The 15,972-nt window shown below is 45.1% G+C and overlaps 2 protein-coding genes across 2 annotated transcripts in view; both read left to right on the top strand.

Moving 5' to 3' along the window:
- myo7ba (myosin VIIBa) overlaps window positions 1-9,402 on the top strand; it is a 21,078-nt gene extending 11,676 nt beyond the window's left edge. Inside the window, exons 33-48 of the mRNA XM_023425966.2 lie at window positions 739-865; window positions 1,754-1,920; window positions 2,007-2,188; window positions 2,278-2,399; window positions 2,501-2,655; window positions 3,815-3,968; window positions 4,558-4,713; window positions 5,382-5,487; window positions 5,598-5,711; window positions 5,841-5,928; window positions 6,067-6,173; window positions 6,759-6,944; window positions 7,498-7,614; window positions 7,826-7,909; window positions 8,001-8,120; window positions 8,220-9,402. Of these exons, the coding sequence (XP_023281734.1) occupies window positions 739-865; window positions 1,754-1,920; window positions 2,007-2,188; window positions 2,278-2,399; window positions 2,501-2,655; window positions 3,815-3,968; window positions 4,558-4,713; window positions 5,382-5,487; window positions 5,598-5,711; window positions 5,841-5,928; window positions 6,067-6,173; window positions 6,759-6,944; window positions 7,498-7,614; window positions 7,826-7,909; window positions 8,001-8,120; window positions 8,220-8,315 (2,081 nt within the window). The 3' untranslated portion in view covers window positions 8,316-9,402. The remainder of the gene's footprint in view (window positions 1-738; window positions 866-1,753; window positions 1,921-2,006; window positions 2,189-2,277; window positions 2,400-2,500; window positions 2,656-3,814; window positions 3,969-4,557; window positions 4,714-5,381; window positions 5,488-5,597; window positions 5,712-5,840; window positions 5,929-6,066; window positions 6,174-6,758; window positions 6,945-7,497; window positions 7,615-7,825; window positions 7,910-8,000; window positions 8,121-8,219) is intronic.
- A 1,040-nt stretch (window positions 9,403-10,442) lies between these two features.
- On the top strand, window positions 10,443-15,344 carry gpr17 (G protein-coupled receptor 17). Its single transcript, XM_023425946.2, has 2 exons — window positions 10,443-10,635; window positions 12,706-15,344. Exon 2 carries the CDS (start codon window positions 12,713-12,715, stop codon window positions 13,730-13,732), a length of 1,020 nt encoding a protein of 339 aa, XP_023281714.1. The 5' UTR covers window positions 10,443-10,635; window positions 12,706-12,712; the 3' UTR covers window positions 13,733-15,344.
- The last annotated feature ends 628 nt before the right edge of the window (window positions 15,345-15,972 follow it).

Genomic DNA, 15,972 nt, shown 5'->3' with positions numbered 1-15,972 from the left:
ATGATCGGCAGCGAACCTCCTTTGAGCAATTAGCTGTTGCTGCTTTTTGTATCTATGTCAGACTGGAAAATACGAGGCTATTTATAGAGACGCCGTACCGCCGGGGTTAAGACTCCAGCAAAGCAGTTGATTAGCAGGGAAGAAGTGGGTTAGGAACAACATTCCCTCCTTCTCTGTTTGCAAAAGTAAATACATACATACATACATACATACATACATACATACATACATACGTACGTACATACATACATACGTACATACATACATATGCATCTGAGGTGTCCAGTAAGGACGAGCTCTGAGGACTTCTCCTCACAGCTCAAATTTAATTACAAAAGTTATTACAGGAGTCTCCTGTTGAACAACTAATACGTCTTTATGCTTTATTTAGAAATGGTACAAAAACAAATCAACAATTTTGTATCAATAATAAGAGAAACTTCTTCTCTCGTAAATTGTGCGTGTTTGAGTTTTGGATCGTTGGTTAGAGACGTCTCTTTGGTCTCCGGCAGCTTGTAACGAGCACATGTCACTATTTCCTGATTCGTTTTATAGACTAATCAATTAATCAACAGAACAACTGATGAACTGATGGTGAGGATGATGTTTAGCTGCAGCCCTAAAGTGATGATACAGCCTCTTCTACGGTACACATTATCGCTGGACAGGAATATACTAATCATATCTCCCATGACTCATGATTTATCTGGCTTGTTTTTTTCCTATGGACGTATCCAGGTCCTCCGCTGCCAAAGAGCAAGTTCATTGTGGCCATAAACTGGACTGGTATCACCTTCCTGGATGAAAGAGAGAAGAGGCTGCTGGAGCTCTCCTTCCCCGAAGTGACAGGAGTCAACACTGTGAGGTAGAGACAGTTAATTATTGGTCCAGGTGCAGCGTCGGAGCAGGGAGCACCTTATACAGCTGCATGCAAATGCAAATAACACAATGTGTTGCTTTTTAAAAGGGAAATTAAGTAAATGCAGCACACAGACATTAAAGATGAGCCTTTCCCCTCGCAGCTTCTCAGGAAGTTTCGGTACAAGTTCTGAGATTCAGAGATATTTTTAGGTGATGATGGAGATGTTGGAAACATGGGGACAGTGAGGGCCTTTCCTAAATCTTCAGCTCATGTTTCTTGATGCATTCAGAAAGTCCTGATATTTAGTGGAACCGGTTCTTCCCTCCGTCTGTACAGGGTTTCCTGTGTCCTCCGGTTGCTACACAACCCCCCAAAAGCAGAATATTTCCACCTCCATGCTAAACAGTTGGCAAGCTTCCCGCTGCTTCTTTGCAGTCACACGGGGCGTTGTTTTGTGTGGTGTTCCCATTCCTTAATGACATTTCACACGGCGGGAAATTCAAGCTGGCATCACTCTTGATATCTTTGATTATCAGTCAGCTTCATGTTCAGATCCTCACTCGGTCGCTAAGAGGAGCCCGTGGCTGCTGAGTGTCATAATGATAATGATAATTATCGCAGGTCCTAACCAGTCGAGTAAGACCTAATGAAGTTCTGAGTTTTACAAACTGCAGGCTGCTCAAACTTTTAAGTTCTTTTAAGTTCAGCCGGGCGGCTCTGTAGCACCACATTTCACCTTTTGTCAAAAACTTGCAGCTCCTGCAATTTGGATATCGCAGTTTGTCATACTGCGATTTCGATAATATCTCGATTACTTGTTCAGCCCTAGTACATATCATCAGTTACATGATTTAATACTGTGTTTCTGACTCGGCTGCGACGCCCGCCCAGGGAGGGAAAAGCGTCGGGCCAGACGGTGTGTCTGCTGACGCTGAAAGGAGACTTCACTCTGAGCGGATCTGCAGCTGACGACATGGCCGAGCTGGTCACCATGTTCCTCAGTGGACTGACGGAGCGATCCGAGTACGCCGTGGCCCTGAAGGAGGTCGACAGACAAGGTCAGAGAGTGTTTCTTGCGTTATCCCTTCTCGCTGATAACTTTTGCTGATTTGCTAACTGGCCGATTTCCTCTGTTCCCCTGCAGATGACCCCACGTTCCTCAGCTTCAAGAAAGGAGAGCTCATTCTAATCATCAAAGACGATGAGTTTTCTCAGCAGGGTGGCTGGATAAAGGGCCAGATTGAGGGCACAAAACAAACAGGAGCCATCCCCACTGACTCCATCTTGATCCTACCAACGCTCAGCAAACCCACCTACGAGGTCATGGTACGCAGGCGCCAGTGACAACGTCTTTTCTCGTGTGAGCGACTGTGTCCCGGTTCTGTGGAGTATTACATGTTCTCTTTTATTTTCAGAGCCTCCTCAGCCTGCCTCCTAACCAGAGGAAGACCATCATACAGGCAAACCAGAAAGAAACGGGGACAGTGGAGAGACAGGCTCCTGCCACGTTGAAGGAATTCTCCCTGGAGTACTTCAGGTATCTGGAAAACGCGCTGATTTACTACATGTCTGCAGGAAAATGAACTGAACAACAACGCTGACTTCAAGCATCTGCTTCTTGTGTCCTTCATCCTGCAGGCAGCCCACTAAGGACGTTAACCGTCAGGTGATTTCCAGGAATGCTGCTCCTGAGAGGCTGTGGGCAAACTCCAGAGAGCCAATCAGACAGCCCCTCCTCAAGAAACTGGTGGGCAACCCCGAGCTGAGCCACAAAGCATGTCTGGCTTTCACTGATATCCTATATATACCTGCATTATACCGATCAGTGCAGTTAAAACCATTGATTTATCTATTTATCTATTTACAGGGTTTAGTTTTCCACCAGCTGCAGTAAATAACAACAAACATGATGTTGACAGAATGTGGATGAGCGTCCCTTCCTCATTTAAAGGTCACATATAATATAAAGTGAGATTTCCATGTGTTGATTGATTATAGATCAGGTCTAGTTTCTATATTTACACTGTGAATGTATCAAAGCTTCAGTCCACAGAGAAATGCACACAGCCTGTATTCAGAAACTGAGCCTTAAAACCAGCCGTCAGGACTTCCTGTAACTTTGTGATGTCACTACAAAGCAGTCACCAAGCCCCGCCCACCTGGACCCACCAGCCAGACCTTGCAGGATTTGGTTTCTCTGAGTGTTTTAACCTGAAATCTGCTTTATTCTTATTCTATCATTCAAGGAAACAGTCAGCCAATTAGAAGAGAGGCTCAGAGCCTCCTCTCTTCTGATTGGCTCACCGACCTGTTGTTACTAGAGCTCCAGAGAGAAGCCTGAGAGAGGAGATGGTTTTTGGTTCTTAAAACCACAAATATATCTTCCTATGGATCAACACTTGTAAAATATGGGACCTTCAACAACATTAAATGATGTTTTTACGCTGCAGTGAGTATCAGGCTGTGTTGTTATAAATCTACTGAGCCGCCTGACAGGTGACTCAAGCAAAGAGCAGATACTCAGCTGCTTAATCAGGCCTTACAGAGAATCTACACTGAATGCCATGACCTGCTCAGCTGTGCAGCTGTCACCTGTTTTTATTACAACCCCTCTGGTATCAGTGACATGACCTGTCTTTCCAAAACAAAAACAAATGGTTTCTATATGACGAGTGTGTGCAGGATCATCAGGTGGCCCGCAGCACAGAGAAGGCTTCACTGTGTGCTCCAGTATCCTAGAAACCACCGCCCCGTTCGCCTGCACTCATGCCCTCGACACAGCCCCATGCAGTATGCTAAGCTAGCTCTGGAAGCTTACAGCGTAACCCACCAAGCTAACCAAACTAAACTTCCTCTGCTCCCGTAGTGTAGCAAGCAGCAGCCATAGCTTTTCTTATTTCCAAACTTTATGAGACCAGGATGTTTGTTTGTTCCTCCTTGACTGCTGTGTACCCATCCTGAAATATATGGGAGATTACCCCACCAAGCAGATGCAGAGTCCCCTGGAGCTCACCGACCAGATCTTCGGCCCCGCCACGCAGAATGAGGCGCTTAGGGACGAGATCTATTGTCAGATAATAAAGCAGATGAGCAGCAACAACAACCGGTACGTGTCACCGTGTCAGGCTCTCGGCTTTATAGATCTTTATGGACTCAAGACTGAAGATTTGTACAATAGAAAATGTGTGAATTTACTGTACATTCAAAAACTGCTTTCACTCAGCTTCAGTAACATTTGTATTTATGACATGTCCGTATGATAATGAGGCAGTGGCCGTGGGGTTTAGTCCCATTCTGTTACTGTAGATTATAAAGTGATGCAACAATAAGTTTATTGATTGATTTTCAATTCAAATCGAGAGTTTTGGTCTTTTTTTTAACTTTAAAATGTTCTGTGTTTCCAGCTTCTCTCTGTTTTATGTCATTGTCAGCTTTACCAAACTAAATCCAAACAGGATCTGTGAATTTAAGCAGCTAGAACTGTTGTTCCGTTGTGTGTTTTTCTTTATGTAGACAGTAGGAAGCGCAAACTGTTAAAACAAAAAAAAAAGAAAAAACAAATCTGACATTTTCTTTCCAGAAGTGGAAGTGAAATGGAACCACCCTCCCAGGTTTCGGTGCAAGAGAGTGGATCAAAGCACAAACCAGGACTCCGTTTCATCACAAGCTTATCGGTGTCTTTGTCCGTCCTGCAGGTTCAGCATGGAGCAGGGCTGGCAGCTGCTGTGGCTCTGCTGCGGCCTCTTTCCCCCCAGCCAGTCTCTTCTGAGACACGCTCAGCGCTTTCTGGAGTCCCGCCGCAGAGAGCCGCTGGCCCACGACTGCCTGCAGCGGCTGCAGAGCTCTCTGAGGTTAGATCAACACCATCGCCACCGCGGGGGCAAACGCAGAGCTGTGTTTCCATGTGTTTCAAGAAGAAGTGTGTGTTTGAGATGAAAAGTGTGTGGTGAGAGCTTCTGCTCCTCCCTTATTTCATAATAACAATTAGTGGGTGTGTGCAAACAGCAGCAACATAATTTATAGAGCAGCTGTACAAAATGCACAAGGCAGTTGCAACACTACGAGCAGCGTTAGCAGCCACCACGACACGACATGACACCATGACCGGTGTGGTGAGAAAAGGAAATGTCAGGCCGTTGTGCCTCAGGTTCTTCTTATGCTTCATAAAGGCTGAACCATTAGACCTGAGCTGCAGTGTTTGGACTTGATCTATGTTCTGTGAGGGCGAGTTGAGCAGTTTAAAGCAGCAGTTCTCACACCGTCAACAGAGTTCCATACAAATGTGTTCCATCACCTTCACAGTGAGTTGACCGCACTTAACATCTGCATTTGCATGGCCTCCCTCTATAAATACATACGATTTACATTCAGTACAACCGACGTTATGACGGCTTATGTCTGATCCGCGGTGTTTCATTCTGTGATGAAGCTCCTGCTCTGCAGCGGACCTGCGACTAACTGTCAAAATGAAAAAGTGAAGCAAGACTGCGTGAGTCACACAATGTCTGTCACTGTGCAGGATGGAGCCCAGGAAGCTGCCGCCACACCAGGTGGAGCTAGACGCCATCCAACAGAACAGCATCCAGATCTTCCACAAAATCCACTTCCCCAACGACACAGGGGAGGTACGAGCCTGCACATAGGAATGTAGAAACACAACATTTTAAGAGGCTATTTTTTTTAATTTTACATGTGACGTCTTCACTTGACTCTCATCCCTTTTGTCTCATCGCAGATATTCGAGGTTTCCACCAGCACCAGGATCAGGGATCTCATCCAGAACATCAGCAACAAGCTCGGCCTGGCCTCGGCGGACGGCTTCAATATTTTTGTCAAAACACACGACAAGGTCACTTTTTCTCAACCTCACACGTCACACTGTTAGCTCTCTCTCTCTCTCTCTCTCTCTCTCTCTCTCTCTCTCTCTCTCTCTCATGCGACTGTCCAGCTCAACTTCTGTATTTGCTGTTTCTTTCAGGTCCTCAGTTTGAACGACGCAGATTACTTCTTTGACAGTCTGAGACAAATCACTGACTGGTCCAAGAAATCCAAGAGGATTAAAGACGGTAAAACAAAACATCACGTGATTAAAGAGACAGTCAGACACGTGATTGTTCTCTGTATTTACCTGTGAAAAACCTCTGTGTGTGTGTGTGTGTGTGTGTGTGTGTGTGTGTGTGTGTGTGTGTGTGTGTGTGGTGCAGGTGGGCCAGTCAACATATCCTACCTTGTGTTCTTCATGAGGAAGTTGTGGTTCAATGTGATCCCTGGCCGAGACACAGAAGCCGATCTTATCTTCCATTTCCCTCAGGTACATTCATTTGAATGTTTGTAGCTCAGGCACCATCACATTTTCCAGGCTGATCAGTTTTTTCCACATGATGTGAAAGACAAATCTCTCCATGAACATAATGTGGCCCCTGACATGCAGAGCAGATAGCATCAGTACCACACAGCCATGACCTATAGAACAGACTGTAAACTTTTATTATATTTTTCCTCCTATTCAACAACTTTGACGAATGAACAAGTAGGAAACTTTAAACTTGGGCCCAAATCTGAAATAAAACACGAAACATCTGATCTGAAATACACTTGTGCTGGTGACATATTGCTCTTCCCACACTGGGACCGGCTGCACCTGCCTCTCCCTCGGCTCCCATCACCTGAGTCAGCAGCTTCACCGACCACCGGCTGGAGTTGGGAACAGGCTCGATTGTGGTTTGGTCTCTTGCGTTGTTGTTGTTGTTGTTGTTTACAAAATGCTTGCTATCTATTAAGAGCTAGTGTGCCTGAAGGAAGTCTAAGAAAACTAATTCTACTCCTCCTTATATTTCGGCAGGACTTATATCTGGGTGGCTCGCCCGAGTAAGAAAACATCCCTTCTCTCTTCCAGGAGCTGCCTAAATACCTGAGAGGCTACCATGTCAGCACCAGAGACGAGATGGTCAACATCGCGGCGTTGCTCTTCAGGATAAAGGTCAGCAATGACAAGACCCAGCTGGTCATGATTCCCAAGATGCTGAGGGAGCTTGTGCCGGCCGACCAACTGAAGGCCACGTCTGAGAACGAGTGGAAGAAGGTATGACGGGCTTTTCTCTTCATGGATTTCATCTCTTTAATCCCTGATCTGCTGGTTACCGGCTCTAAATCTCAGAGTCTTGTAGTCAGCAGACCCTGTGGAGAGCTGAGGGTCAACAGTGCAGGAGTCTGAGACGTCCTCGTCTTGTCCGTGGCTCTCAGCCCCACGTCTACACCCCTACACTTTTTTTTTGCTGCTCGCTCTTTAATCTAGTTTAACTTTTTCTTGTAAAGCACTACATGAATAAAGTTATTATTACTGATGAGTGCAGGCCCTTTGAGGAGAGAGGCTGACGTTTTGATGTTTTCACAGAATTGTTAACAATAAGAGAAATAGAGAATATCACCAGACTTGTCTTTTAAACCGCTCATACGAACAATCTGACCATTATGTCGCTGCTGTGATCTCTGTCTCAGCTCGAGGTCTTTTTGCCTGAAGGCTTTGGGGGTGTTCGAAAATCATTAACCTCATAAAACGCAGTGCAAAACCCCCTTTTTTTATAAAACCGGAGCGTTGCATCGTTCTGTGATATTTTCCTTCTTTTAATTTTCAGAGCATCGCTGGTTATTATAACAAACAAGCCGGGATGACTGTCGACGAAGCCAAGGTGGCATTTCTGAAGGCGGTGTGTCGCTGGCCGACCTTCGGCTGTGCGTTCTTCGAGGTGAAGGTAAGGGCGTCAGTGAAAGCGGCACACATGACGCTTTATCTTGTTATCTGCCGTCCGCTCGGTTGATTGGCTGGGTGGGTGGTTTATTTATGTGATGCTTCAGCGGCCTGTCACGGGCTCCGTCACCGCGCTGCGCTAACTGCACATCTTACAGAGAGTCACTGTGAAGAAAACTGTTTTTCTCATTTGTTTTTCTCAACTCTCTTCTCAGCAAACATCAGAACCAAATTTCCCAGATATCGTGCGAATCGCCATCAGCAAGCAAGGACTCACAATCATCCACCCTAAAACCAAGGTTAGAGAAAAATCTATCAAAAATAATCCTTAAGAGTCAACATCCTGTTCTTACCCCCCCCCCCATGTTAACTTTCTTTTCTCTTGTAAAGGATGTTTTGGCAAATCACCCATTCAACCGCATCGCTAACTGGTGCAGTGGAAGCACCTACTTCCACATGACTATCGGCAGTTTGGTCAAAGGAAGCAAGTTCCTGTGCGAGACCTCGCTGGTAAGATCATTAGACACGAGGCCAACTCTCTTATAAGTTAAAGTTTTGTCCTTTTCATTTCCGTTTCTCTTCACGTCTGCGTCTTCTTTTTTTTAAAAGGGTTACAAGATGGACGATCTTATAACCTCCTACGTCAACATGTACCTCAGAGAGAGGAGGGCGGGGCAAACCAGGAACCAGCGCTTCAATATTTGAGCCAATGAGTGTGACGCCAAAACCCCGTAACTGCAGATGTTAAACCGCCACACTCCATATTTGGTTCATACGTAAAGAGGCAGAGCGCAAATAGTGCAATCAGCTTTATTTGTGCTGCGTGAGGAGGAAAAGACGTTGATTTATTATGTGAAACAAACACATTTTTATTTAAAACTATTTCTGTAGCATGTGTACAAGTAACGTAATCTGAAGGGAAGAGGTGTTGTCGAAGACGGATGAATTAGAAAACAATTAAGCTTCTTCTATCTCCTGTCCAGAAACAAATATAATAATATTATATATAAAAATTAGTTGAATAAAGGTAAAAAAACTAATTGTATTCTCTGTGTATTTTTCCAACTTTAAATTCTGGTAATCTAATAAAATATGGCTTTGAAATGTTGCCGTGTTGCATTTAGGTGCAGGTCGAAAACTCCAATGTCTGTTTCTTTTTCAACTCATTCATATAGAAATTGTAAAGTTTATCATCCAAATCTGAACACTTTCATATGTTTTAGGTGTTTATGTGCACACGAAGCAAAGTTTTACATCTTTCTAATTTGGAGGTATTTGTTTTTTGGGTAAAAAGAATAAACATAACTTATTCACAAACCACTTTATACATTTGTAAATTTTGTTTACAAATTATTTCCTCTCCAAATTAATGTGCCTGCCTTTAAAAAGTTCTGTTTATATTCTCACTGAAAAAGGACTGTGTGTCGCTTGGTTTCAATTCTCATGGTTCAACAGCTGAAACGCAATTTTGTGTTGTTGTTGAATCCTGATGTGTCTACACTCGTGTTCGCTTGCCGGCAGTCTGAGCGTGAAACCCGAGGGCCAGGTTGTGAATTGTGTGGCCTCGTGGTTTGCAGATGGTTTAATCCTGCTGCACGTTCACGGCACAAACAAAACTTGGACTCGCCAGTTAAAACATTTGCTCCACAGTGCGAATAGTGGCGGTAAAACTCCTCAGGGTGCCTTTAAAATAAGCCTTAATCCTAAGTGCTTCAAATGTTTTTGCATTTGCATATGAAAATATTCAATGAGACATTTATTGTTGTTTTTCAAATAAAAGATTCTCCCAGTTGATGAGCTGCCCTCGAATGTTGTGAGCATCTTATTTTCCATCAGCGTTTCAGCAGCTGGCAGAGACGCTCGGTGCTTTTGATTGAACCTTTGCAGCAGAAAGAAGAATGATATATTTATGATGGCAAGCACTCGCACAAGGCAATGTTTTCGCTTCAGGGTTATGAGACGCACAACAGACAGAGCTTGAGCAGCCGAACAAAAGTCGGGGCGGGGGGGCTGAGCCGCTGGCAGTAGATTAACAGGGTCGTGGTGTCGAAGCCTCTCCACAGTCCCGCGCAGATAGTGGCTTCATTCAATCCCACAGAATACCATTTGCATATCGATGATAGAGAGAAGAGAAAGCTCCATGTATCTGACACACAGCTGTGAAATCACCTGCATGAAAGAAATATTATCCCCCCCTCCCCTCAGCCTGCGGGTCTCCTCCACATCTGTCTGATGGCTATGCGACTGATTATTTTGGGCATTCCAATTCAGGATGCCCCCAGGAGGCAAGAGACCAACAAGGGCCTCTGTTTCCTCCAGGCGCCCCCCCCTCTCTCCCTCCCTTTCTCCCCTCTCTTGTTTTTAACTTGCTCTCCTATAGTGCATGGGGCCCTCTTTACAACTCAACAGACCATCTACAAAAGATCATCTCTGAGACTTAAGTCATAAACTTCTCAATTGACAACACAGTCCATCTTCTATCTATCAGCGGCGTGGTGGTGGGGGGGTGGGGGGTTGTTCACGGTTAAAGGCGGTGGGTGCACCGCTAGGCCCGGTTTCCATGGAGTCATACCCGACGACTCATTGCGACTGAGGCATGCCATTCTTCTCCCCGCCACTAAAATGTGCTGCTTATTCTGACTCAGGCTATTGTGGAGCGCACAAGTGGCTCTCTGAGGAGAGGGTATGGAGAAAGAAAGGGTGGGGTCAAGGTTCAAACGAGAAGCTCCCATCAGGACTCCCTTTCTGTTATCAAATTTGTTGAGACACAAAAAGAGCTACAGTCTTATTCCCTGAAAGCATATTGAGGGAGAGGGAGAGGGACGGGGGGGGGGGGTTATAGGAGAGCATTCTTTGCGGCAGGGCTTCAGTTCTTCCACGGCTCAGCGGACTAACTCCCAGTCTTCAGTCTGATCTACATACAACTGCTGTGCAAGTCTGTGCCGCTGCTGCTGCTGCTGCTGATTGTTGCTCCTTAAAGGAAACAACCTTTTTCTTCTGCCGGCTGAAGATCCCCGGAGCTGGGGTGAGTCTGAATCCGTCCTGAGACTTTGACTTTGATAAAAACAGCAGATTTTTTAAATTCATTTTTAAACTTTACTAACTTCTGCTGTTCACTGTTTACACTGTGTTCAAGTGGCACTGAGAACAATGTATGTGTGACAGCAGAACTCCCAAGTTCACTGTCCAGTAGTGGTGAGTATTCATTTACTTTTTAGCTCAGGATTTTGACAGATTTATTTGGTAATTTAGATCCGAAGCATGAACATCAGGTGGACTTTTTTTTTTTACTGTGACCAGGTTTAATCTCTGAAAAGCACCAGGATGCTCAGCTCTCCTCTTCACCCTTCACATGTGAACGCTCGCACAGATCTGCTTACCCAGATCATTGTGACGAAGGCATATGTCAGGGTTCTCCCTCTCTTCAGGATTATCCCTCTGGGATCTTGTATTTGTGCTGCTCCTGGTGTGTTATCCCTGCTGGCACTGCAGCCCTTTTCTTTTTCTTTTTGTTTTTTTTTTTGCGGGGGGGGGGGTCTGAGCCTTGTCTGGGAAATGCCCTCTGTTGTGGGTCTCACAGGATTCACAGTACACACACTCAGTGAAAAGAGCCACGCTGCTACATCTGGCTGGTTCCTACTGGACCAAAAGTCTGGAGAGCGAGCCGGTGAAACGGAGATTAAACCCAGGCAGATAAACAGACACAGTCTCGTTCCCTTTGGTTGCGGAGCCCTGTAAACGGTTCAGCATCATTAGTTACATTTCACTGTTTGGTGTGTTATCAGCGGCGTGTATTTGGGACCCTCCCCTCAGCTATAGAAACATCTGCGGGAAGTTCATCCCCATTACACATGTTTCCATATTGTCCTTGGAGCCGCAACAAATACCAAACATTTGAGAGAGGCTTCTTCTGAGACCCGGTCATTCGAGGCCCCGCTGTTCACACCCCACTGATGTTTGTGTAGATGTTCAGCTCAAGCAGGAAAAAAAAGATTGCAATACAAACAGAATGAGAGGAGTGGACAGTCAGAGGCTTGGAGAGAGACGGATGAGTGGGAGGTCATTTCTTGAGGTGTGTCGAAATAGTTGGAAAAGAGAAACAATGTGAAGAGCAATCAAGAATGTTAGTTCTTGACATCTCTTGATGTCTCCAGAAATTTTGGATAGAGGTTGTAAAAATGTTTTTTTATCAGAGCGTGCCCACTTTTATTTTTTTTTCTTGCGTGTTCACCTATAACTCATGAAGTAAAAGTCTGACTCTCTCAGTTCAGAAGATAGATGCCACCCTCATGTCCGGCCGTTCAATACAGAGCTACAGGCTGGAGCCGGTTCACAGAGCTTATCGCAGAGTTACAGCCCGGTTCTGTAACAACAGTAACAAAATCCAACCGACTGGCACATAACTACCCATAAAAGGCGACATACCAGAGGCGCCAGAGATTGGAAATTGCACAAATTGAACATTTTGTAATAAATAAAAAAAAACTGAGGATACAAAGCTGCTTGGAGCATCTATGACTCACCGGGGCCAGATGTGACACAAGGGAACGGCCTCTCACATTGCCTCACATTATTCTCTTGCACAGACGTTCCCGTGTTAAACCTCGAATTGCTTCAAGTTTCACGTAAAAAAAAAAAAAAAAAGTTTTCTTATCTGCTCCTGAGACTTTACCACTCAGCGTTGATTAAAGAGTTCTTGCTGACGAATCAGACTGCACGGTCAGATAACGTGTAACAGAGACGAGTGAAGCGATAATGAGTTCAACTTCCTGGATTTAAGAGTGTGGAGAGGAAGTCCAATTCTTGTTGTGGTTAGAATTAGGTAATTATCCACTTAAAGGGCATGTTCACATTAGCCAGGGACACTGACATCTATTGTTACCTAGTGAGGCTGGCACTGTGACAAACACTCTCCCCTGCTTAAGTGTGTGTGTGTGTGTGTGTGTGTGTGTGTGTGTGTGTTCTGTCAGAACACTAACATTGAACTATTTCAGAGATCAAAAGCACTTGTTTGGAAAAAGTTCTTGTGATACCTGAGAATTGCTTTTAGTTTATTTAATTCATTCTCCAACTAATTCTTCTTCTGTCTCCTCAGCCACAAAATGGAGTCTGCTACAGTGGAGCTGCCGTCCCTGTTGTCCAATCACTCATCAGAGCCCTGCGCGGCGGTGACGTCGACCGCCGAGAACACTTTGTTCGGATGCTTCTACATCCTGGTTTTCTTCCTGGCGCTGAACGGTAACAGCTTGGCTCTCTGGATCTTCTGTCATCAGCGCGGCACTTCTTCTCCAGCTAACGTCTTCTTGATACACCTGGCTGTGGCGGACTTGTCGTACGTGGTCATCCTCCCACTGAGAGCCACCTACCACCTCACCGGCGGCCACTGGCCCTTTGGCGAGGTTCCCTGCAGAGTGGTTGGCTTTCTGTTTTACGTCAACATGTACGCGAGCCTGTACTTCCTGGCCTGTGTGGCGGCCGACCGCTACCTGGCCGTGGTTCATGCTGTGAGGTCGCTGAAGGTCCGCCGCGCTCGGTACGCTCACATCATCAGCTTCTCTCTCTGGGCCCTGGTCACCGTCTCCATGGCGCCGTTGCTAGTCGCCCACCAGACTGCAGAGGTGGACGGTGTGACAGTGTGTCTGCAGCTCTACAGAGAGAAGGCCTCACGTAACGCCTTGATCTCACTGGCTGTGGCCTTCACCCCGCCGTTCCTCGCCATCCTGTCCTGCTACCTGCTCATCATCCACAGCCTGCATCGGGGCTCCAGGCTAGAGCCGGCCGTGAAGCTTCGGGCCCTGCGGACCATCAGTCTGGTGATTCTCATCTACGTGGTCTGTTTCCTGCCTTATCACGTGAGCAGGGCCACCTTCATCCTCGGGTACAGCCACCCCGACGTGTCCTGCCAGACACGCAGAGGCCTGAGCTTGGCCAACCGCCTCACCTCCTCCCTCACGTGTCTGAACGGTGCGATGGACCCGCTCGTCTACGTGTTTGGGGCCAAGAAGTTCCGCGGGACTCTAATGCAAATGTTTTGCAGGGATAAGGCGGGAATGTCAGGAGCCACGAGTGGAGAGCTAAAGGGAACACATGAGATTTCTATGAGTGCCAAGTCTGAGTTCTGATGAGTCATGACTCAATCCGGAGCTCTGAGTGAACTCATTGTTTTCCCAACACAACCAAAATTGGTCTGACTGTTGATCGGCTGTCGCCTTCGCTGAGGCTCATTCCACAAATGTGCCACAGTCGTCCCCTTGGCTTGAATTTAAAGCCCAGTTCAAATGTCCAGCCCACGACCGACTCACCGAACCATCACAGGCTTTAAACTCAAATCATCTGTGTGAATGCAGCAGGGGTTCAAACTCTCCAAGGACCCACATGAGGAACGAGCTCTGTGTTAAGTGTTGGTCATACTCCATATTTAAATTAACTGAATCAAATAGTAAAGCAAAAATAGTACTTTTAGACCAAATCAACATATTAGGAGGTCAGTGTTGCACCGTAACAAGACAAACGGGTCGTGTTGGTTAGTGTGTTTACACTTCCTGGAAAGTTCATTCGCACCAAACCCATGTTTTGTTTCTGTTTTCGTGCTTCTACAATCCCACTCATCGCTGTCTCAGTGTCATGCACTGTGGTTGCAAAACTTATCGTTAATGAGCATAAAAAGGTTCAGAGAGTCAACCAGAAGAACCCCTCAACACTTAACACAGATTATATAATGCAATAGCCCTGAGTCTTCGTGCATCAAAGTCTGTGAGTCTTTAAAGCTGGACGTTGGAACTGGGCCTAAACGTTGCTCTACTGATTCTGCTCACCACCTGCTGCCGTCAACGGTCTTTATCCACCAACAGAAAAGTCTGTGTCTAAAAAAGAAAGGGCTGAATTTTTGTGTCAGATATGAGGCTGAAAACTGAACAAAAATCATTAAATATGTACATAGTCAACTTTTAATATGTTTTCCTGTTTTGTATCCTTTGCCAAATGTGGTAAAGAGTCATTAGTTAGCTTTAAATATTATTTTTTTACATACAGTGTTTGTCGGTCAGTCGGTCCACGACTTTAGTCCAGACTGAAAACCGTCAGTACTTTGGTTTGAGACCTGCAACACATTGTGTTCAGCTCTTATTAACAAATGTGAGCATGCTAATGTGCTGAACACTGCTAACATACTTGCTAAACATGAGCATGTTAGCATTGTTACTGAATGCTAGCATGCTGTTGTTAGCATTTAGCTCAAAGCACAGCTGTTCCAGTCATGCTAGCAGCCTCACAGAGCTGGAAACTCTTAGTCTTGTCTTCATACAATGTGTATTTTTTAAAATCTTTTTAAAATCTACTCACAAATGTATATATTTTCCTTTGCTGTTTTAAATATGCTGGAAGACCCCAGTGACATGTTAGCTTTGCTTCTGCTCGACAAATCTTCACTGTACATATATTCTCCATCATCCGGCTTCCAAACTCTCCCCTCTGCGTTTATTGTTTTGCCCATGCTGTACTATGATATTGCACTATTGCATGACAAACTATTAATCCCTGTTGTGCTGTGAGTCATTGTAGCTAACCGTCATCTGCAAAAAAAAAAGTCATGTTTGAGACAGAAAGTTGTTATTGTTACAAAATCACTCTTGATGCTGACCTTCAGTATATGACAATAACTGACTCACATTTTATTCTGTCTTTTGTTTTTGTACCGATAACGCCTGCTCTTATATAAAAACAATGTGAACCACACATGTCGACTGTCATGTCTTGAAAGGAAAAGGATGATTCCACGTCCTCCGTGCATGATATCATGTGTCTCCTCTTTATTGCCACTGTGTGTCTGAGACTTTGTAGTGCTCATGTGAAAGTGGCAAAAAACCTATTTCAAGCTCAGAGACAGAAACCTCTCTGCAGTGACTCGTCTATGTGTAGTTCTCTTTTTGTGTCATGTGACCCATGTTGTGGTTTGTGAGCAGCTTATTTTCCTCCTCATATTTCTGCAAGACTTCCTGTCCATCACATGAACATGGCAAACCACTCTAAACTTGTATTTCCTGAATGTATATACTTTAGAAAACCCCCAAGCGCTCCTGATTGATATTAGATGATTAAACAGTTAGCAGTCAGACCCAGGCCACCTCCTCTGGGTGAATATGAGCGCTTGTTTTACTTTAGGTCAAAGGGCAGACATGATTTGAGCTTTAAAAATCCATCTGGGAACAAAATGAGGATCCTCATATTGTGAATTACATATTATTTTCAAGCTAGTTTATCTGTAAATTCTTTTACAACAAGTAAGAATAATCATACTTGTCTTTTTTTTTTTTTTTGGTTACTTCCTTTTTTCACTTCTTTCAGCTTTAGTCTTTACAACAGA

The sequence above is a fragment of the Seriola lalandi genome, unplaced genomic scaffold (assembly GCF_002814215.2).
Source record: "Seriola lalandi dorsalis isolate HSWRI2012SDOR001 ecotype SW California unplaced genomic scaffold, Sedor1 jcf7180002054797, whole genome shotgun sequence".
In the NCBI taxonomy this organism is placed as follows: domain Eukaryota; kingdom Metazoa; phylum Chordata; class Actinopteri; order Carangiformes; family Carangidae; genus Seriola; species Seriola lalandi.
This window is presented reverse-complemented; position numbering and strand designations above follow the sequence as displayed.

Bases quoted from the DNA above. Each gene is read 5' to 3' on its own strand.
- gpr17 (XM_023425946.2), top strand. From the start codon at position 12,713: ATGGAGTCTGCTACAGTGGAGCTGCCGTCCCTGTTGTCCAATCACTCA.